Raw genomic sequence first — 23,180 nt, 5'->3', positions numbered from 1 at the left:
AATTATAATTTTACTTTTAGTATATATTAGTAACCCTAAACTTAATTATCAAGTTAAGCTCAAGCTTCAACTCAAACTTGAATACACATGAACTTAATTAAACTTGAGTAGCTCAATTATATATAGAGCCGAATTCAAACCTTAAATTTTGAGTTAAGCTCGAACTTGCAAGTACTCGAGCTAAACTCAGCAAAATTATAGCCCTAATCATCTTTCTCGACTCGGCTCAACCCACCATATCACCATTGTATAAGTCAAGTTTATTGGGGCACCGCTATGTCATTCCTTTTTCATTAATAAAATTTTTTTTATTAAAAATTTCAAACTCGACTCAACCCCAAAACTCAAACAACCTAAATCAAAAATAATTTGAATTTGAAACATCCCAACTCGAAGTGATCAAAACTAAAATGATCCGATTCAACAAATAAAATATTATTGCAGCATCTCAGCAGAATCAATTTATGTACAGAATAAAAAAACTAATCAAGAAGAATATATGCATTGATAGCTTCAACAAATATTATTTTTGTACTTAAATTAGAAAAATAAAAAAGGTTCCCTTATTACATAAAATTCAATGAACAAAAAAAAAACAGTATTTTCTAATTCATTTTCTCCCTCTAAAACCATGTGATTTTTTTCAATAAAAATACCTGAACCACATGGGTGTATTTTGTTTGTAAAGGGAAAAAACGAAAAAAAAGAAGAAAGAATTGCTTGGTACCCCCCCTCCCCCACAAAGCTTATATTTAAAAACCCGAATTTTCACCAATAAATTAAAATAAAAACGACTAAGATTTACAACTTTACAAACTACTACCAGATACTGGATCTCACTGCAACCGTGGCTTGATGACCAAACAACTTGCAACTAACCCGGGCCTCTCTTAGATGATCTTGAAACAGCCCGGTTTGTGTTCGATGTTGGGAGCTGCAGGGGTTCTTCAGCTTTTGGCCCATCCTGCATAAATATCAGGTGATGCCTAAAACCGGTTGACATGTATAGAAATATGATCTTCTAAAGACCGTCGAAATGCATGCAAATCTTCGAAACAATTGAACATACCCGAATCCAAGTTCTAACCTTTTACATTATTAACAAATTACCGACATATGTAACAAGCATCTCGTATACCTTCAATAATGAGTTGTTTCGAGATTGTGCTTGTGATTTCGCAAGCAAGCGGTGTTGTCGTTGAATTTGCTCAAACTGTTCCAGCCACGAAGTAAAATTAATGTCGTTCTGTACATTCCCATTATTGAGGTTTTTGTTACCATCCTCAGAAATTTGGGGTGCACCGTGATGGAAGTATGGGTTGCCTGATAATGCATGCTTGAGTTGATCACCATTGAAGGAGTATGATGGGACGGTTTTTAAACGAGTTTGCAGTATCTTGAATGCGGCACTTTGCTGCAGTTAAATAAGAAGGACAAATATAACAATGAAATATTAATCCCAATGTGTATATGCGACAATTTACCACAGGCATGAATAAACTTGAGGTTTCCCTTATACCATAAAGTCGAGTTCCATTGTTTTCATGAAGTCGAGTTTACACCAAAAGTCGTCTTTTATTCAGTTAGTTCGAGGGAGTGATGCCTAGAAAAAAAGGATAAAGACATACCTGAGGAAGTAGCATCAAAAGACCATACAATGCTTTCAGCAACCATACATATCTTCCGGGTTCAAGAAGCTGGAAATAGAGAAAAGAAAAGACCAATAACAGAAGGGATCTTCTAAAATCAAAAGACAAAAAAGGAAAATAGAAATAAACCAATTACTTAGAAAAAATGCAACTATAGTTACAATTAATGTATTCAACTATGCTATGCTCGGGAATATGAATTTGTAAAATTGAATTCGGTATTCATTTGTTATATAAATTGTGAAATGAAATGCATATACTATGTATTAGTTAAGATTCAATATGATTCTATTTTGGAAAGTATAAAATCATGAATTTCAAAATCATAAATATTCATAGATTTGAAAAATAATCATGGATACTACATTTATATGTGTTTTACCACAGATTGTGAGCTATTAAAAAAATAAGTTCATAGGGCAAGTATTTATAATCTAAGCACCTGCAATCTTAGATAAGCAAAGATCGGGGTTTCAAGCAAACGAATCAATTTATCAAGCTGAACCAAGAATTTGACGTTAATATCTTCCTCAACCAGGGACTGAATCACTGCACTCGCATGCGGATACATCTATCAAGCAAATAAATACTTATATTAATAACCATAAAAGTAGATGGTTCAACCTCGATCTCCTCACCTTAGCCCATAACACAAAATAACGAGATATTGACAAGCAATTTAAAAGGAGATAGTTCCTTACCTGAGCTAATAAACAGAGACTTATAATTGCCATTGGTGAATGGCTCCATGAAGCATACAAAGCAACAAATAAATCTTTTCCAGCAGCATTAGCCAGTGACTGTTTCAAAAGTTTCCGAATCTCAGATAGCTCAGAAGAAGTGAGTAGAATTAAATTCAATGCCTGAAACACGAGAGAAGCAAACTTAAAATCTGGTGCTTGATGGAAGTAACACTGCTAAAAGTTAATTACTTACTTTGTTTTAAAACTCTAATAGAAGAGCATAATTACATTAGTTAAATTCTTAAATATGTGACAGAACCTGAACCATAATGCAGGCAAATTCTAGGTCTGCTTCTCCCTCTAGTATGGAGGATAGCTCACGGTAAACCCTTTCAGCATCCAAGAGATCACAAAGTCTACGGATTATCAAAGCTCCACGCCTAAGGAAACAGGGACATGATTTGCAAAAGAAAGAGGTGAGACATGTGTACATAATTAAAATAACTACAGCTAGTTGGCCATGTAGCCTAAATGAGACATAAACAGCCAAAAGAAAAAAATCGTAATAAATTTCAAAAAGGAAAAGAAAAACACTGGGGATTGAGGGGACTAGAATCACCTCTCCAGGAGAGAATGATCGATCCGGAAATTTTGCACTAGAAAAACAACAAGCTGGCTGAAATGTTGGGGATCTTGTGCTATGCATGCATGAATGTCAAGAACTAGGAGCACCACCTGATAGCAAAATCCAAATTGCAACGTAAATTAGTATATACAAACAAGAGCATTTTTAGGTTAACACCACACAGACACACATGTAACACATATACTAATAACGAGAAATTTATAGAAATAGTTGGAGCCAAAAATCATGAAATCAAATATTAACAGTTTAAAATTTTATGTTCAATGACAGTTAGATACGTCCAACATAAAAACATCACTCTATTTAATACATGGCAAAAGAAGTAAGGACTAAGTACTAGTACTAGTGACTAAGATGCTCCGAATATATTCCTAGGAAGAAATTTTCCCAAGCATTTTTTGATTATCATCCATTCAGCCTATAGAAGGACAATTATTGGAGATAAAGAGAGCAGTATAAGCACAGCAAGGAATGAAACAAACAAAAAAAAAAACTAAATAATGAATGTTGAAAATATATAGACTAGCAGTAACTTGTGCCAAACTATCAAATTATACTGTCAGAGGAATTGAGACAGATGTTTTTCTAACAAAAATAAACCAAAAAAACCAAAAGGAAACAAAGCAAACTAATTGCGTCCAAGAAAGAGACATCATACTCGGGAGTGAAATATAGTGATTCTTTAGGCTCAATGTTTTGAAAATAACTTATCCTTAGTCCCCAATTCCTTCCAAAAGAGAGAGAAGAAAGAGGCGATATGGACAAGGAAAACCTCTTGCAAAGGCAAGTCTCTATCTAAGTTCATAAGAAGGTAAGGGTATTGCCAGCTGGGTTAGCTAGTTTCAGTATCACCATCCAAGAAACAAATTAAAGGACATAGGGTTCATCCTATTGAATTATAGTGATACTAAAACACAGAACAAGAATAAAGAAATAAAACAAAACAAAACCCTTAATGGAACAATTAAATAGAAAACATTTAAGTGGCAGCAGAAAATCACCTCATCAGAAGAGTCAGCTAGAGCTTTCAAAAGGGTGTCAAATATGTCATTTAGAAAACACAAGACCTGTTTCAGGTAAAAAAAATTAAGCACCATCTATATTGGAGTAATATTGGCATAAGAAATAGCAATTGGTTATAAACTTCAAATTTCAGACTTTAAAATGAGCTTATACACTTCTTACTTTGCTTTATATTGAAATTATCACGCCTTTACACGGGAAATCAAGTCTTTTTAATACATAAATAGATTTCAGGAAGCAGCATCAGATATGCTTCCACCAAACATGAAAGCCAAATAACATATGGAAAGATATGAGATTTACCCAACAATACTAAAAACTTGGACCTTGAACCTCTTTTTGCAAGTCAGATCATCATCAAGATAATGAAAAACTAAAATATCATGCACACCACCAGATGTATATGAATACAAATAACTGCATCATCACCTCAGAACGATGTCTGTCTAAAAGGGTTGATATCCAGTGTAACGCTTCAATTCTCGTGGCTTCCCACTCACTATCCAGTTGCCTGTCAGTCAAAAATATAGTAATCATTATAAAATCATTGTAAGATGAAATTATTTCAGGAGCAAAACAAGTCTCAGTTTTAAGCACTTTTTTTTTATAGCTCTTCAAATAGAGAAGAGATATATATAGCCAGTTTTCAGGAGCAAAGTGCAAACTGCTAGTAACATTTCAAACCTAGCATTTTTCCCAGGTAACAAAAACTACACCTCCTTGCAATGGAGAGAATGGCTCCCACATTAAAGGCTTCTTCTGGTTCACCCTTGACTGAACGAAGCTCCTCATTGGTTTCACGAGCAAACTAATATTTGAAACACACAAAATTATCACAGAGGAAAGAACTCCCAATGAGTTTCTAAAAGGCATTACAGATGGCTATTTAAGATACATTAAGGAGAATACAGAAGACAAAAGCTTACCCCTCTAATTTTCTCTTCTTTATCAGACATGCAGGGGAGAATGGCTCCGAGTATGTCAGCATAGTAAGGAACAAGCTGGTCTCCACCAAGTTTTACAAACTCATTTATCTGTACAATGAGAAAATCAAAATGTGAAATTACCAAATTAAATAATTAGATCATGAATAGCAAGAAAAAATAAAGAATATCATGGTATTGACAAATATATTGACCAGGGGAAAAATCCTTTATCAAGATTATTTTCCTTCTTCTGCTTTAAAAATCTTCTCCCAGATATGGTAACACAAAGTCTAACTCTACTTACCCAAGTCATAGCTGTTAACCGAGTGAATTCATCAGGAGAAGCAGCCCTTTGCACTAGTATTTCAGCCATGCGACCATAATCTACAGACTTCAAGAGGAGCACTGCTCGAGTCAGAAAATTAAAAATGAACAAAATATTTTCTTTTTAAGAGAAATATTTTGGTAAACGATAAGCAATAATGCCAAAACTTCTTTTACAAAAAATCTTGAGGCGCTAATCATGCCATTCCCATAAAGATTTGTGGAAAAGACAACAAGGGCATAAGAAAATTAAAAACAAGTGCCCATTAAGCAAATCCAGCAAGCAAAGAACAAAATAAGTATAAGTCTTACTGGGGAATTCTTGATCTCTTGGAGAAACTCAGAAAGTGCTGAATCAGCTTGTTGCCGTATTTCATGACTGGAATCACTTAACATATTAAACAAACCTGAAAGTTATCAACAGCTAGATAATTAAAACAATTTCTCCTAGAGAAGTAGCGGATTAGTTTAGAAGACTGTAAATTAATTACCATCAAGAAAATCAGGTAGGAAACCCAACATGTCAATATCTGGAACACTGTCCAGTACAGTTATCCATCCAACCAAAAACTGACGGACATAGGGATTCAAGACATTCATGCGTTCCCTCAACAATGGTATAAATTCTTCAATACTGAAGACAAAGAAAAGAAATCAATAACATTAAAAGATTTTGTTCCCAAAATATTTGATCAAGACCTATAACTATGACAAGATTCATAGAGCACAATTGGAAGGGAATAAAGCACACCTGAACTGATCACTTTCTGTAACAATGTCCTGTTTCACATGGTAAAACAGGAGCAATAAATCCCATATTCACATAGTTACCTAGATGCAAAATTTAAATGAGGAAGCAATTATTAACCTTCACTAGCCTATCTAAAAGGTGAGCAGCACTCTGCACATTGGCTGCAGAATCAGCTGACAGCTTGCATAAAGCATCAAATATCTGATTAAAGAACATGATAAAATCTCCTCGGACAACCTGTACAGCAGAAAACGGCAAATCCAGTTCACCATTAGTCAAGAAAGCAAGAGACAAAAAAATTTAATTTCATAAGCTAACCAATCTCCTTTCACCTTTGCAATGTTATATAGAGCTTCACAAGCATAATAACGAACTCTGCTATCTTGGTCAGAAAAAGAATTAAGCACTGGCGGCACAATTTGCTGGTAGATTTATAAAAAGCAAATTAATCACTAAGAAGAGAGAAAGCTGAGAAATAACTGACACTTATTAATACTTGAAAAAATAAAAAGCAATCATCAGATGTAAGAGCATCTAATTACTCTAGAAATGGAAACAGTGCTCTATCTCAGCGAGTTATGAAAACAGTGCTTATGAGAGGAACAACCAACAAACAATTTGCATCTAATTACTTAATCACGAGGTCTAATTCAATCCTTGTAAGTGTTTCCAATTCTATACATGTTTCTAAAAAAGCCATGGTAAGCATTATTCTGTACATATGTCAAAAGAAAGGTATTCAAAGGCAAACTACTAATCCTTACTTCAAGATGTTGAGAGGCTTCAGAAGTCAACCCAACAGTAGCAGCAGCTAAACCTATCAATCCTCCCTACATAAACACAACGCAAAATTTAACAAAACTGAGCTAAATTTAAAATTAAATAGATACGAGAATCTCATACAAATTAAAAAAGATTCAAAATTCTGAATATGATTCATTATCCACCAACCTTACGGTGATTAGCTTGTGGTGAGTACGTATACTCAGTGGTCAACAAACTGATCACCGCCGATATCTTCTCGTGATCTCCTAAAGCCGCTAGCTGTTTCACAATTCCTTCAACCTAAAACATAGAAATATTCAATTACGATAACAAAAAAGGATAAGAAATTCAATCATCAAAACATCAAATTCCAAGGAAATTCAAAAAAAGAAAAAGAAAAACCTCAAGTGCCGCATTCTTCCGCTTCTCGTAAAGCTTATCGGAGAGATTACGGAGAACGGAGGCGGGAACCACAGAGTGCGCGTCAGCCATAACAGAATCTTTTTTTCAAAAATACAAAAACATAAAACAACGAAAGACAAACTTATAACAAAAATCCTTCGATTAAATCAAATTCGTTTCCTGATCTTTTCAAATTCGAATCTGAACATAACTTTCTATTTTTAATTTGAATGAGAAATCAGATCTGATGACATCAAGAATATGCGTAGCGGTTATTTTCTTGTCAAAAGGCAATCAGATTTTCTTTTTTTCTTTTTTGTATTTCATGATTATGTGATTTTAAAATAATAATAATATTGATTTTGTTAGTAAAATTAAATGGATTTGGATTAAAAGATAAAAGAGTACTGCAAGTGACATGCTAACGAAATGATGAAATTACTCCTTTAAGGGTAAATTACCCATCTTTACCTAACTATTTGTATGTTTCTTTTTGATCACCAATTATGAATAATTACAAAATAATTATCCAATTATTCGATTTTTTGTCACAATAGATGACGGGAGAAGGGTGTGGTAGCTTTTAAAATTGCCATAATAGCAACTTTAATACTCAATATTATACATTATATCAATTTAGTCTTATTCTAAAAATTAACCCTCAATGTTTACACACCGTATAATTTGGTCTCTTTTTTTCCAATTTTTCATTTCTTTTGAACCTTTCACCTAAATAGCTAAAAATCAAATCTATCAACTAAATTTGATCTAAAATATACTAAAATTAAAACACCCAAAAGTCCAACATAATAATTTTCATCTTTTCTCATTCTTTTAAAATTAGCCATCAATGTTACAAATAAAGTAAAATTGCAAAAAATAAAAATAAAAGATTGCACAATGTATAATGTTGAGAGTTAATATTTTTGGAATCAAGACTAAATTGACATAATATAAAAATATTGAGAGTTAAAGTTATTATTAGGCCAATTTTAAAAGCTACTAAGTTATGTTTCTGTTACTAATTTAACAGCGGGTGACAAAATAAATTTTGAATAGTTGGGTAACTAAAAATAAAATTTTAAATAGTTGAGTGATTATTTTATAATTTTTCATAATTAGATGGCCAGAAAAAAATTACTAATAGTTGAGTGACTACCAGTGAATTTTTCCATTTTTAATTGTAAAGCTTAGCCAGCGTGACTGAGTCAAATGTTCTTAAGGGTATACTTGGAATTCCCTGTAGTAAAAATGATACTTTTAACTTTTTCCACCAAATTCTCTAGATTATAGACACAAATATTTTCTCTAAATAAAAAATAAATCTTCATACAGCTACTGTTGTAAACCTAAAAGAAAATTTTAAAGAAATAATATATTTAACAGAAAATAAGATAAATATTATAAAATATATATTTACAACAACAAATTAATAATTATCTTTAAAACCCGTGAATATAAATCGACACTCGGATATTTTGTGCACTTCTTACCTAAGATTGAGCCAAGTCAACAGTTTGTTTAAGATAATAGGTTGAAATTTGTCATATATGTATGTAATTTTCAAAATTTAAAATTTACTACTTATATTTTTATTTTTTAGATTTTAAAATTAAAATTTAATTATTAATATTATTAAATTATTTTTAAAAATTAAAATAAAACTCAATCAATAGGAATGCAATTTAAAACTTAGATAAATTACACTAATAGTCACCCGACTAATAACAATTTGTTTTTGATCAACGATCAATGAAAAGTTACAAAACGATCACTTAACTATTCGATTTTATCTTTTATAAGATTAAAGTATATAGGAGGTCTTATATTGTAAGAATTGGATCAAATTAGTCCCTCTATTATTAAATGGGTCAATTTAAACCTATATTATTAAAAAGAATCAAATAAGTCCAAATTGATATAATTAAAATTTATATTATAAAGAATTTCTTGAATTTTTTTCAATTACAAATTAATTTACAAACCATAAAAGCTTTATAAATATTAAACAGTAAACGTTAATTTTATTCCAATTTAGTCTTATATGATTTTTTTTTTAATAATACATATACAAAATTGATCCATTTAATAATAGAAAGACTAATTTGATTCGGTCTTATAGCTAACGCTTTTGAGCTTTCCTTCGCCTAGATTGTGCCTTCTGCCATTTCTTCTTCGGAACCAACTTGCTCTTTGGTTTCAACTTCAACTCCGGCGAGAACTTATAATTTGGATCCCTCATTCGTGCTTGAATATCCTTGAAAAACTCCATATTCAATTTCTTAGGTCCTCCTTGTCGAAGCTCCTCATATTCCGGTCCCGAAACAATGTTCTCGAATGCTCCTATTAAAATGTCGATGTCGCTCATCACTTCCCAAACATTCGTATATCGCCCGTCAGGTCCTTTCTTGAGTTTCTTCAAGGCGTTCTCAACTGCTAGTTTCCTTGCTTTCTTGCCCGGTGATAGCTCCTCGGGTTCTTTTTCGGATTTCAGTAGCTCTGAGATGGTTCTGTACTTTGGTTTTTCCTCGAACTCGAAAAGTTTATCGATGTACTTATCGCTGGATTCGTTAGGATAAGGTTCAGTAGGAATATCGTCGTCATCATCACATTCACTGCCAGTCCATAATGTCTTTTCCTCATCACTCCCAGACCATACGCTTCTTAACTCGTCACTGTCATCGGCATCGATTAGCTCGGAATGATCTTTAGCTTGCTGTCTGGCTTTCCGTATCTCTCTTTCCAGACGGTTTCGATCGGTTTTAGAATCTGTTTCGTCGTTTTCAGGATCACTTTCATCTTCACTGCCAGTCCATAGGGTCTCATCCTCATCCATCTCTTGTTGCCAAGCCTTCCTGAAATCTTCATTGCCGGGTGTTTTGCTCCCAAAGAGATCGTAATGTTTACGCCCTTCTCGAGCATATGATCGCAATACTAGCAAACATTCAACAATATTGAGGTGAGCATACAGTTAGTTCGGTAGGTTCAATTTCAAAGATTTGGAAACCGGTTAAACCAAATTAACTTACAAAATCAACCAAACTAACCGACTAACTTAAATCAGTTTTATTTATACTAAAAGTGATCGATTTTAAAAACTGATAACCAACCAAGCTAATCGAATAAACCAATTCTCAAAGCTGATAAATTTCAAAACCAACTAAAATTGAATCAAATTAACCAAATTTTATCATGTGTCATGGTTCGGTAAATGTACCATAGAGTCGGATTACATTTTGCCCCCTCTATTAAAAAATGGGTAAATTAATCCTTATAGATTAGATCAAATAGCAAACTAGTCCTTCTATTAAAAATTTCATCTATTTTTACTGTTAAAAATTGGTCCTTTTATGTCTAAATGAGGCACATATGACGTGCCACACGTAGCTGTTTGGTTATTTTGCCAGCAATGCCAATTTTTAACAATAGAAATAGATGAAATTTTTAATAGAAAAGACTAGTTTGTTCTTTAATCTAACGTACAGAGACTGATTTGCCTATTTTTTAAGTAAAATGGGCAAAATGCAATCTAACTCTTAGCATAAAAGGCCTCCATGGCACTTTTACCGTCATGGTTCTTCAAAAGTAATATATATAAAAAAAAATACCAATTAAAAGAATAACAAAAACAATGTAATTTGAACCTATCATATTTCAACCTCGCATAAAAAGACCAGTATGAAAAATATCTATAAAGGGTCCACTTAAGAATCCTCACCCATCTTCTTTCTGCTGGTACTTTTTACAAACACATTGACTACATTCCATTTTTATATCCAATTCAAAATAACACCTAAACAAAAGACTAACGGGTTCTTCACATACATCCAAGAGATAAAATTCATGAAACGGGCATCACAAAAATTGAGATTTTACACGTAAAATAATAGAACCACTGTCTGTTAATACTTTTTACAAACACATTGACTACATTGCATATCTGCACATAATTCAAAATAACGAGCTAAAATAACTAAGGGCTTCTTAACATACATTCAAGAGATCAAATTCATAAAATGGGTATTAGAGAAAATGACATTTTATGCGTAAACGCATAGAAACACTTTCCGTCAATACTTTTTACAAACACATTGACTACATTGCATAGTTGCACCTAATTCTAAAACAAATAACTAATGGCTTCTTCACATACATTCACAAGACAAAATTCATGAAATGGGTATAAGAAAAACTGATATTTTACACGTAAATGAATAGTATCAATCGGTTTAAAAAGAGAAAAGCAAGAATATTACCTTGAAAATTCGGGTAAAACCCGCCATTAAGATGACTTGTTGAAGAGCTTAGCAATGGATTTAAAGGAGATTCTGACCTGCAAACCAATTGGGTTTTATTTTCTTTTTATATTTTCATTTAAATCTCAGATTTTCAGGAGAAAATTAAATATATAAAGAGTTAAATAAAGACCTTGAAAAAGGTGGCGGTCGTGGCGGCCAGCAGGGTTTCGGAATTCTGAAGAAAAAGAGGCGGGAACAAAGCCTGCGAACCATAGTTCGCTACAAGGCGGCAAAGCTAATGCAAGCCGAAATATAAAACAACATGGTTTTTATCAAATGGTTCGGGTTATCCGATTCTGCTTAAGTTAGCTTTGACTGTTTGACAATGTGGATTTTTATTCGGGTCAGACTGTTGTGATCCGAATTAAAATTTTAATAATAATACACTTTAATTACAAAATATTTTTGGAATTTTATATTTTTTTAGAATAATAAAATGAATTATTTAAATTAACTTGAATTGATCCCGAGAAAATAATTTTAAATTAAAACAACTAAACCAACCAATTTTCTTATTAAATGCAGAGTTATCTATTACCGTTTAAATTAAGTTTGGACAAGTTAATTTGAATTCAAGTTAGTTTAACTTAAACTTATTTATCGGTCAAATTATTCGTTTAAGTTTGAAAGTCTACTCAAAATTTAGAAGAATTTGGACAAAAAATTATTGAAATCAACTTGAATGAGCTCAAATAAATATTTTTCAAGATTTAACCTAACTCAAAAACATAAACATGTTTTAATTCAAAAGTTAATAAATTAACTTAATCCAAATTTTAATGTTTTTATTTTTAAAATTCAAAGTAAAAATTTTTGTACTAAAATTTCGAACAAGAAAAATTGATAAAATTACAAATTTAAGTTTATTTTGGGTATTCATTTAGATAAAATATCTAAAAATAATTGTCATTTTTACCATAATAGTAACAAACATTTGTTTTTGCTTTTCCTTTATATTTATTTTCCTTTTAACTTGATATAATTTTGGTTTCAATAACTTGCTTTTATTTAATATTAAAATTAAAAAAGAAAGAACAAATAAAACAAGTACCGGAATGATGAGATAATTTTTGAAATATATATTAATAAAAATTAATGATGCTCTAACTATTTTTTTAAGTATTAAAGACCCATGTATATTCAATCATATGTATGAAGTTCGGACCATTTAAAAATCTTTCAAGTCTATTAAGTTTTAACTTAATTGGTATTGACATTGTTGCCAATGCAAGTGGATGCAGATCCGAGCATTATCTTCTTATTTATGAGTTAGAAATGACCTATGAGTAATTCTAGATATTGTGTCAAAAAGAACAAATATGATCAGAAGATTCAAAACCTATAATGAAATTGTTCAAAATAAAATCCTCCAAACATAAGGAAAAACTTAAAAAGTTAAAACATACTCGTATATCAAACACATACATGTAACCGAGACCAAGTCCACTTTGGCTCCATTGCCAAATCATTATCTATAGTCCAGAGAAGATCTTCAAGTAGTTTATAAAGTAGAATTTTTCATGATTGAAATGATTTTCCATGCAAGTTTTTCATCAGCCACTGACCAATGACAACAAAAGAACACTGATTCCGAACCATTCTGAAGACTACTAGATAATCTATGAGGACAATTATCTGACGAACAAACGGATACATGGAATGATTCTACTTGAAGTTCTTCCCCTAAATCCAGTATGTTACCTTCGGAAAGTTCATCTGATAGTATCATTGATAATCGACTAATCAAAGTGCATTTGTCAAAACTGCAGAGCATATGGGAAGTGGAAGAGAGGTCTTCGGTTCGGGCCATATGCATCGGGAAACAATAAGCAAACTGAATCTCATGCTTTTTTTCTCCCAACATATGTAGAAATTCATCTTGGTGTATAACTTTTGCCTTTTTGCCTTTTTCGACTACTAAGATACCTTCTGTAGCTCTATCATCACTTACAGAAAGCCTTGAAACGGCCTTTGATTTGTTTGAATCCAAATAAGATTTATCGGTTGAACTACATGTTGAGAACTTGAAGTTTGGGTTCAAGCAACTTCGGATAAAGGTACCTGAAGCATCTGCTTTCACATAGTGTGTCGAAGGAATGGTGACTGTTTCATTGTTTGCTGGACAATAACACTGGATCCCAAGTTCAGACTGAATCCTTTCTTTAAGAGTGGCCATTTTCGGCTTCTCACCATGTACAAGTATAGCATGTTTGGGTGAGAGAAATTTGACAAGATCCATAATACCCTTGGCGTCGGTATGAGGACTGAAAGATAGCTGATGAATCTGCAACACAAATCATATGTTCAGGCTAATTACAACCAAAATATCCATATTAAATATTCACACCCGAGTCAAAATAACATTGAAAACAATCAGATACAACCATCATGAACTTAATACAAAGGATACCAATAAACTTCGGTGCAACCAAAACTAGAATATCAAAATTACTAATCAGTGTCGCCTCTCGGTCTAGCCAAATAAGAGAAAAAACCGTGCAGGCTTTCGGTCATTCGTAGATTTCCGAACTTAAAAGACTTTCATGTTTTTAATATTAATCGGTTTCTAACATTGCCATGCGACATTACATTCAAGAAAATAGTAGTTCCCTATATTATAAGACGAGTCCACAAAAAGTTTTACGCTCAGCTGCCTTGTAAAAGACTCCTTTTGATTTTGTTCATTAGCTGCTCTTCTTTTTTGGTAAATATTTACTCCAAGAGTTACAAAATAAAAAAGGGGAGGGATCCGAAACACAGTCCACATGCATATAAATGATTTTCGTTTTTAATTAATGGAGGGGACAGATTTAAATGCAGTAAATTGCAGAAATGAAAATAAGCTCGAAAAAGGTGAAACAAAAAGTTGAAGAAAATGAGAAAATCTTAAGCTTTAGGAGATGAGAATCAACCTGGCATCGCACATTGATTTGAGTGTCCTTGTCCAAATCAATTTTGGTCGGTTTACCAGACATTAACTTATGGCCTATGGTTCCGGCCACACAATACCTACAGAATTAGAAAAATGAGAGTAATAGAAACTCAAACAAACATAATTCTAATGTGCATAATGCCTCTCAAGTAAGAAGGAACCGCAGGTGCACATAAACACGGGATAGACCAATGTGTATTACCAGAAGTACCCGTGTCCAACACATTTCAAGGCATGGGAATTGGGATATGAAAAAATATACTCATGTCAGACACATACTTGTATTCAGAACTCACAACCAAGTCCAAATAACATAGATTTTTATTCTCTTTAAATGAGTTACAGTGGTTAAATATGATATTCGAACTATTTATACGTTTCATCTTATAGAAGTAACAATACTAGCAGCCATTTAGGATATATATGCTTGATAACGTATAACAAGACCATACCCAGGCAATGTCACGAGATTGTTTTCCGAAGGCGCCCACTGCATAAAAACCTCGAGTGAAAAGCCACCAACAATCATACCAGGTGTAGCAAAGAGAACACAAGGTCCAGGAGCATTTATCAAAGAACGGTCAAAATTCCGAACTGCAATAGATAGGCGCAGAAGAGTAGCAGATGAAATATTATCATAAAAGAGTGGCAGTACCAACAACTCTACAAATAAATAGCTCAAGCAACTTTCAATTTCCCTAAAATCTCCAAGTTCTATGATTCTGCCTCTTCAATTCCAGAATTTTGAAAAGGAAACAAATTCAATCAAGATTTCGAATCAAACTAACAGCATTATTGACAGAAACTAAACAAAAGGTCAAATGTCTTCAATAGTATTCCAAATATTCTAGATTAATTACTAAAGAGCTTCCTTACACATGATAGTCGTCCAAAATGCAGCATAGAAGGACCTACTTGGAGGATTAAAACTATTAAAGGATTTTATTGTTACTTTCTTATGCTTTATGAGTTTCATTGTAATTTATATATGTTGAGGGTCGGTCGGCTCCTTCGGAAGAAGTCTTTGAAATGTAGTCCGCCAAGCAGCCAACCCGGTCCCCCAACAACCGAAGGTATTGTCCCCATGTCAAGGTTTTGTCCCCAGCCTCCGCAAAGAGTTGTGTACAGTTTGCAGAGGTAATGGGCTATAAGCCTCAAGTTGGTGGTTCAAGTTGCACCGTGCTCAGGTTGCTCAATAATTATTCACACACCCAATACTAACACCTCTCGCAAGTCTTGCAGGTACCACCAACTGAGGCACCCCCCTCAATGAACCATACACGGCTCTCTGTGGAGGCTAGGGACAAAACCCTGACATGGGGACAACACCTTCGGTTGTTAGGGGACCAGGTCAACTGCCTAGCAGATGACACTTCAAAAACTTCTCCCGAAGGAGCCAACCGACCCTCAACACCCTCAGATCTATGTTCTGTCCCTAACTGCCAATTAACTCCAATGTATATAGAAACTGCTCAAAAATGAAACCTAGCAATGGCAGGAGCAAGGAAATAAGTAACTGCTGGCACTCATTAATCATTATTTAAGCAAGCTTTGTACCATTTTTAAAATCAAATGCATTATGTGTGGCGTACGTCTCCTTGATCTTCTGGCTCGTCCAGTTAATAAGCATTTTATAATACATATTGGCTTGGATTGTCAAACCTGAAACATGATGAATCCAACTTATCACCATAATATGTAGTTAATCTTCACCCAGATCACCATACTATAGACTGAACAAATGTAAGGTTCCATTGCTATAAAATAAGCCAATAAAAAGGAAGAAGAAAATCAATGATGCAAAAAGTTAAACACTAAAGATGGATCAAACCTGCTGAGAAGTAGATAGGAACTTTTAGATTCATCCGTTCCCAGTAATCTTCCAACAATATACAAAGTTCCTATGTGATGATAATAATACAAAATTCAATATTAATCTAGAAATCAAGTTGTACAGTATCAAAATATTCAACATGAAGGCATCTATGACTAGTCAACAGTATAACAGTTACAAATAACAATAAGCAGCTTGAATTGGAATGCTATTTTTTAAAAGAAACAGAGATTGGCTGAGAATTATTGACTCCTTAATAAATCAACAAGAGTTAAAAAATTAAAAGAAAACTGATTTGATAGAGTGAATTGTTTGAACTTGTTTCCCTCATGCTTAGTAGTCATTTGTTAATATGGGAACTTTGAACAACTACTGGTCGGATAATTTTGGTTGCATGACAAATATTTTTACCGCAGAAAAATTTAGGAAAAGTGTGGAAAACAGAAATAGGATTATAGGAAATGATGAGCATACAATCAAACTTTACAAGCAGAAGCAATTTTTTGTAGTTTTATTTATAGAAAAATAATCCTTAAATGCCAAGAAAAAAAATCTAAACAATGTCGGTACAAGGAGGTCAATATAGGGAAATAATATATCTTATGATCCTATTATGAATGAAATCCATAAATGCGGCAGCTTTAAATTAACATAAAGGTTTGTCGTACAAATTTAGAACTTAGTAGACTACCTCATTTTGTCTAGCGCCAAACATAGTTAAGATGCCCCAGTAGTTAGAACTTTTGCTAACTAAATAATTTTATTAGCTAAACAAAACATAGCTACAACGCATATATCTTATATATAAGATCAACAGTAATACCTGAGCTCTTCCTAGAGCAAAAGTAGGAATAAGCACTTTTCCTCCAGCAGCAACACAATTATGAACCTGAAATGAATCACCACCAAACACCAATGCCCCCACCCCCCAAAAAAAAAAAAGATAAAAGGAAGAAAATTATTCCAGTAGGGTGTAACTTTAAAATAAAAAGCGCATACATGAGCCAAATATCTTCATTCATGAAAGTTGGAAGTACAAGGAATCTTCACAGAAAACACACACAGGTAAAATGAAACCATCATACTTTAACATTTCTCTCTCTCTCTCTCTCTCTCTCTCTCTCTCTCTCTCTCTCTAATCAATCACCAATAAAGTTTCTAGAACAAATTTAATAATGCATCTAAGAGAATTCAGTTACCTATTCCTAATCCTCAGAACTTTAGCAACTATCACCACTGTATTCAAAACAGAATTTCCTCCCCCACCCCCTCTTCCCTCAAAAAGGAACAATTAAAATAAAGTAAGTAAATACTATCAAAATAACATAGAACTAGAAGATAATGCAAGATAACATGTAGAAGCCAACTGCATGTGGAATAGATACTCTAACTGTAGCAGGAGCAAGTAAATAGTCACAATGTGCAAGAGCAAATTAATTTTCAGGAAGTAGTGTATACACAAGTGGTATAAATGAAGCCAAAAAAATAGCCTGAAATTGTGAAAGTAGTGTATACATACAGCTTTAAGGAACTCCCTTTCTCGCCCATATCTTGAATCACGTATGGTTGTTGCATAAGTAGACCTGTTATAGAAATATTATTATGAAAGTTTGCATCACGTACTACTAACCAGACTTTACTTGTTAATAAAACCAAAGATAAATATAAGATGTGTATAACATTCATACTCTGTTATGAGAAGATCCAACTGTAGTCTATCAATCTGAGCTGCCCCAAGATGTCTATCTGGCGTCATATTATAATCTCCTGTGTACACCATAGCAGCATCTCCCACCTTCGCATAAAACATTGCTGCCCCAATAACCTTAGAACAACCAAAGAGAATGAAAAACATGTATATCCATACAGTAAAAACTGGTAAATACATCTTGATACCCATAACTGGTAAATACATCCGAAAAAAGTATCCATTAAAAAAGGAGATACCAAGTTCCTTTGTTCGCCGTAAGTCCTCATTTAGTATTTATATTTATCTCCAGTTTCATTAATAAGTGAAAGTTTGGTTGTGGTGCATGATGCTCTGCAAGTTTATATGATTGGATTGAACCATTCAATGCCAAGACTGAAGTCAAGGTCAGGCCAGACTTTACTACTTGGTCCTAGATTGCTTCTCTCAAACTAAATGCTGCTCCTAATAATTTGCAAAGATTTACTCATATGACTCCCATAAAACAGAAAATACAATTACTTCAAGGAACAAAAACAACAGACCATACAGGATTAATATTCACAAAGTTCTCTTCTAGACAACCATGCCACATCAAAAAGAACTACTGCCATGCAATTCATTTGTCTAGTGGGCTACAAAGCACTCAATGATTTTAACTCAACCAGTGGTCCAACATTATTCAATCAATTCTTCCACAGCCCTCTTATGACCAAAGAGCTAGGTAGCTCTGTCAAAGCAGATGAATTTTAATGGACATACATAGCAAATCTCCAATGATAAATGTGCACCTTTCATATACTAATGGATAACATGTATAAGCACTACAAATATGAAACAGGACTAATAAAAAGACATGCTTTAGAACTGAACTTAAAATGCTTACATGTCCTGCATAGTAGGCACGGATTTGAAGATCTTTATCAACCTGCACGGTCTGCTTCAAATCCACTGGTATAACTGTAATAAGGAGTCAGGTCAGAATAAAATAAAAATGATAACCTCAGACAGGATACTTCAAGCAATGAATAAAAACTCGGAAGTTGGTCTTGCATAGAAATATATTTGTGAATATGAAAGAAACCTAGATCATATATTTAAGAAATCTTCACAATTCTATTTTACTAGTTAGTCCATAGAAGGTTCATGATCTAAATTTGAAATTGTGAAACTTCAAATAAAATTATATAGATGATAAATAGGTTCAAGTTGACCAGTTTTCTACTCTACTATTTAGAGCATGTAAATTCAGGAAGCTAATAATGATCAGAAATCACTAGGTAATGCTACTCAAGGAGAACTCCTAATGTCCAAAAAATAAACTGATATCATGCTTGGTGCATTTTCAGAGTAGTTAATGTTCTGTTGTAGCTTGGTAACACATACAACATGCAGTATGGAACATCATCTGGATCTATCATAGTTAAAATGGTTGTCATGAAGATTGGAGAGGGTTCCATGTTCTAAAAATAGCAGAGTTATGCAAATGATTCTTTTCAAAACTAATGTGTGCTTGAAAACAAATTGCAGGGCAAATGGCACTCCTAGACTGTTTGGACAGTTTCCGAATTGCTACCTGATGAACAAGAAAGACAAGCCAATGCATCACATGCACATAAAACTACTCATAAGAACAGTTCTTTCCTTTTTTTTTTTTTAAAGAAAAAAAAAGCATCTGCACTAACTGAGCAAAAGAAATGGAAATTTAAGTACCCTTTTTCATGCATTCTGCAATATGATCAGAAGTAAACTGTTCGTCCTCGCCCCTTCGGTCCATATTCTTTCTGTAGTCCTCCAACATCAACGGGGCCAATGCTTTTGTCGGATACTACCAATACAAAGAAACGTCATAAAAAAAAAGGAAAATCAAAACAATAATTATAATAAATACCCCAAGTGAGACATTTCATCAAATGCATAGACAAAGAGAAGTTACAGTCATGTAAATTGGACCCTTATAACCGCAAACTTCAGTGAAATAAGGAAGTGCTCCAATATGATCCAAATGACTGAAAAAAAGAATTTATCAAAAAGCCAATCCAATAAATTATCAACTGAAACAAACAAAGAGTAAACCGAACGAAAGAATACAAGTGAGTAACAATGACACAAGTGAGAGCATTATCGAAATCTCCATTCTTAGAAATGAGAGAGAAATCTGGGTATCGGCGAGAATCAGTGTATCCCATATGCATCCCGCAGTCGAACATGATTCGCTTGCCATTTATCGAGACCACCATGCAGCTTTTCCCAACTTCTTGGCCTGCCCCTGAAAATTTAAAAAAGAAAAAAAAAACATCCATTTGTATGTGAAAAAACAAAAACAAGAATGGGAATTCATGAAATGGGAGAATTAAAAAGTGGGTAGTGTTTAGAAGTTACCAAGGACGAGGCAATCGATCGCCATGATTGGAGTTAATCGAGTTCAAAGTTCGAAGACTTGAAAATTACTTGGTGGGCACGCTTTCCTGTAATTAGCAATGCATTTTGGCGGGTGAAGATTTTGCATTATTTTTTTCCATAAACTACAACAATCCCTAAACTTTGTTTAAAATTAAGTTTCGGTCATTCAACTTTCAAAAGTTAACTAATCCAAAGTTACGAGCTAAACAAATAACTAGTGGCTTCTTAACATACATTCATGAGATAAAATTAGAGAAAATAACATTTTACGCGTAAATGAATAGAAAAACTTTCTGTCAATACTTTTTACATACACATTGACTACATTGCATCTTTGAACCTAATTCTATAACAAATAACTAATGGCTTCTTCACATACATTCACAAGACAAAATTCATGAAATGGGTTTAAGAGAAAACTGATATTTTACATGTAAATGAAAAGTATCAATCGATTTAAAAAGAGAAAAGCAAGAATCATACTTTGAAATTTTGGGTAAAACCCACCATTAATATGACTTGTAGAAGAGCTTAGCAATGGATTTAAAGGAGATACTGACCTGCAAACAAATTGGTTTTGTTTTCTTTTTTTCATTTAAATCGCATATTTTCAAGAGAAAATCAAATATTGAAAGTTAAATGAAATTTGACCTTGAAAAAGGTGGCGGGATTCTGAAGGGAGCAAAGCCTGCGAGCCATCGTTTGCAATAAGGCGGCAAAGCTAATGCAAACCGAAAACATAAAACAATCAAATGGATCGGGTTATCCATCCGATCCGACCTTTGCCTGATCCGAATTAAAATTTTAATAATGATAATAATAAATAAATACAATTTAATTATAAAATATTTTAATATTTTGTGATTTTTAAAAGGAACAATTTCTAATTTATACATCAACTTTGGTATAACATGAACTTTAATTGGAGAATAAAAATTTAGTCTTTAACATTTTATGTGTTATTTAATTTAAATTTTTGTATTTTATAATAATTTTAATTTTTGTAGTTTTAAATTTTTTTATATTTAGAATAGGATCAACTTGATAAATTGTTCAAAATTTGTGGGTAAAACTTGTTGATTTTTTATAGTTAGGATTAATTTTACATAATTTGTAAAATGTTAATAACTAAATTTGTTATTTCACCAATCAAAATATGGTCATGTCTACATTCTGTCGGTGACCGAATGTATTTAATAATAAAGTGACTAAATCTTACAACTTACCTAATGAAAGTGATTAAAATAACGAATTTTTAAATGGGTGACTAAAATAAGAATGTGAATAAACTCGGTGACTATCTAAGTAGTTTATCCTAAATTTTAACTTAAACTACTAATGAGATAATGATTGGTCTAAGATGGAAGGTTAAATTTTAGCTTTTAAAGTATAGAAATTAAATCTTAAAACTTGTCAAAGTACAAGGACCAATAGAATATATTGACCAATAAAATTAGTATAAAGGTGTTATTTTTAAATATATATATATATATATATATATGAAATCTTTAAAAAATAAATGAAATATTTAATTTTTATAACATGATTCTCAACTTTGCTATTTATACGAAGAAAAATATATATGTATTCATCACGGGTTTTGATCCTCGACCCGTAATCATAGAGTCTCAAATTTATTTTAATTTAATTATGATAATAAATAAGTTAATTACAGTGCACCTCCTCCAATTTTAAATCAATCTCAAACTTCAAAATACTCTATTTGATTCCTTAAAATATCAATATCATATCAATTAAGTCTTTTGGCACGTCTAAGCATCAATTTGGACATTAAATGTTAGTTTCAATACGATATAAAGAACATTTAAACCATGTGAAACAAAATTTAAATACATCTATAAATTAAACTCTTATTGAATTAGTGTTTCAAGTTAATTGAACACCAACTCGGTTGGGTGATTATCAAAATACGACTTTTTACAATATAATTTATATTATTACGAATGTATTTATACTATATATTAAACCTCAATTGAATTGGTGTCACGAGTCAACTAAATAAGAACTCAAATGGATAATGATTAAAATATTATTTTTCACAAAGTAATTATTTTTTCATATTTATATAAGAGCAATGAAAAATCCATAAATGATAGGATTTGAACTTACGACGTCACGGTTTTTAAACATTTAAATTTACCATTTCAATTTAAAAACATGAAAAAAAACAAACCAAATGATACATTTGTATCGACATTTGTTACTTTATAAAATATAAGGTTATTTTATTCCCTAAACAAATAGTATTTTGGTAATTTTCCAGTTGAATTGATGTTGGGTCGACTTGTAACACAAATTAAGTTAATGGTTTAGTATTAGTATAAATAAATAATTAAAATAAAGTTGGTGATCTGATACATTTAGAGGTGTAATTGAATTGAACTAAGTTAAAATACTATCAAACTCGACTCAAAATTTAAAGCTCGATACTCATTCGAGCTTGATTGAACATCTATTTTTAGGCTCGAGATATAATTGAGCTAATCGAGCTTAAGTTTAATTAAGCTCATTTATCAATTTTTATACTCAAGCGCGAAGTCAAGCTTGAGCTCAATTCAATAATTAAGTTTAAGGTTTAGGATAATGACGTAATTTAACAATATAGAAATATGAAAAACTTGACAAGGTTCATGGGTCATTCTAATCGAATATTATTTAGTTCGAATTCGGTTTAGTCTATAACTTGAGCTACTCGAACTTAACTCAATAATTACAAAATTAATTAAAAAAATAAAATTAAACTCAAGTAGGTTGGAAGCATTAATCGCTTACTTGCACCCTATTTACAATAAACAAGAGTCAAATTTGATGGATTTTGACTTAAGCAACTAGTTAT

At 32.4% G+C, this 23,180-nt stretch overlaps 3 protein-coding genes across 6 annotated transcripts; all 3 read right to left on the bottom strand.

Annotated features, from left to right (window-relative positions):
• Positions 1–512: 512 nt before the first annotated feature.
• LOC105780478 (protein VAC14 homolog) lies at positions 513–7,497 on the bottom strand. Its single transcript, XM_012604844.2, has 20 exons — positions 7,170–7,497; positions 6,954–7,067; positions 6,767–6,832; positions 6,335–6,424; positions 6,120–6,239; positions 6,003–6,031; positions 5,743–5,885; positions 5,564–5,658; positions 5,232–5,318; positions 4,928–5,035; positions 4,718–4,809; positions 4,431–4,512; positions 3,980–4,045; positions 2,952–3,067; positions 2,652–2,772; positions 2,351–2,512; positions 2,092–2,220; positions 1,629–1,697; positions 1,139–1,414; positions 513–964 (listed from the first exon to the last, which is right to left on the bottom strand). The coding sequence occupies exons 1-20, from the start codon at positions 7,257–7,259 to the stop codon at positions 875–877; spliced, it is 2,145 nt and encodes a 714-aa protein (XP_012460298.1). The 5' UTR covers positions 7,260–7,497; the 3' UTR covers positions 513–874.
• A 1,644-nt stretch (positions 7,498–9,141) lies between these two features.
• On the bottom strand, positions 9,142–11,746 carry LOC105780909 (uncharacterized). The gene is made up of 3 exons (XM_012605446.2): positions 11,598–11,746; positions 11,426–11,502; positions 9,142–10,103 (listed from the first exon to the last, which is right to left on the bottom strand). Exons 1-3 carry the CDS (start codon positions 11,678–11,680, stop codon positions 9,292–9,294), a joined length of 972 nt encoding a protein of 323 aa, XP_012460900.1. The 5' UTR covers positions 11,681–11,746; the 3' UTR covers positions 9,142–9,291.
• Positions 11,747–12,787: 1,041 nt separating this feature from the next.
• Positions 12,788–21,073, bottom strand: LOC105780659 (cleavage and polyadenylation specificity factor subunit 3-II). Of its 4 annotated transcripts, none has more exons than XM_012605117.2 (15): positions 20,975–21,070; positions 20,831–20,883; positions 20,303–20,388; positions 20,012–20,189; positions 19,857–19,929; positions 19,634–19,748; positions 18,807–18,880; positions 17,922–18,058; positions 17,753–17,816; positions 17,057–17,122; positions 16,231–16,300; positions 15,957–16,061; positions 14,852–14,993; positions 14,380–14,476; positions 12,788–13,751 (listed from the first exon to the last, which is right to left on the bottom strand). In XM_012605117.2, the coding sequence occupies exons 3-15, from the start codon at positions 20,325–20,327 to the stop codon at positions 12,969–12,971; spliced, it is 1,929 nt and encodes a 642-aa protein (XP_012460571.1). In that variant the 5' UTR covers positions 20,328–20,388; positions 20,831–20,883; positions 20,975–21,070; the 3' UTR covers positions 12,788–12,968. The 4 variants fall into 4 exon arrangements, with proteins under 4 accessions (XP_012460571.1, XP_012460572.1, XP_012460570.1 ...); XM_012605118.2 differs by having other exon boundaries at positions 20,807–20,883; positions 20,975–21,059; XM_012605116.2 differs by lacking the exon at positions 20,831–20,883 and having other exon boundaries at positions 20,975–21,073.
• Positions 21,074–23,180: the final 2,107 nt, after the last annotated feature.

The sequence above is a fragment of the Gossypium raimondii genome, chromosome 4 (genome assembly GCF_025698545.1).
Source record: "Gossypium raimondii isolate GPD5lz chromosome 4, ASM2569854v1, whole genome shotgun sequence".
NCBI classification, from domain to species: domain Eukaryota; kingdom Viridiplantae; phylum Streptophyta; class Magnoliopsida; order Malvales; family Malvaceae; genus Gossypium; species Gossypium raimondii.
This window is presented reverse-complemented; position numbering and strand designations above follow the sequence as displayed.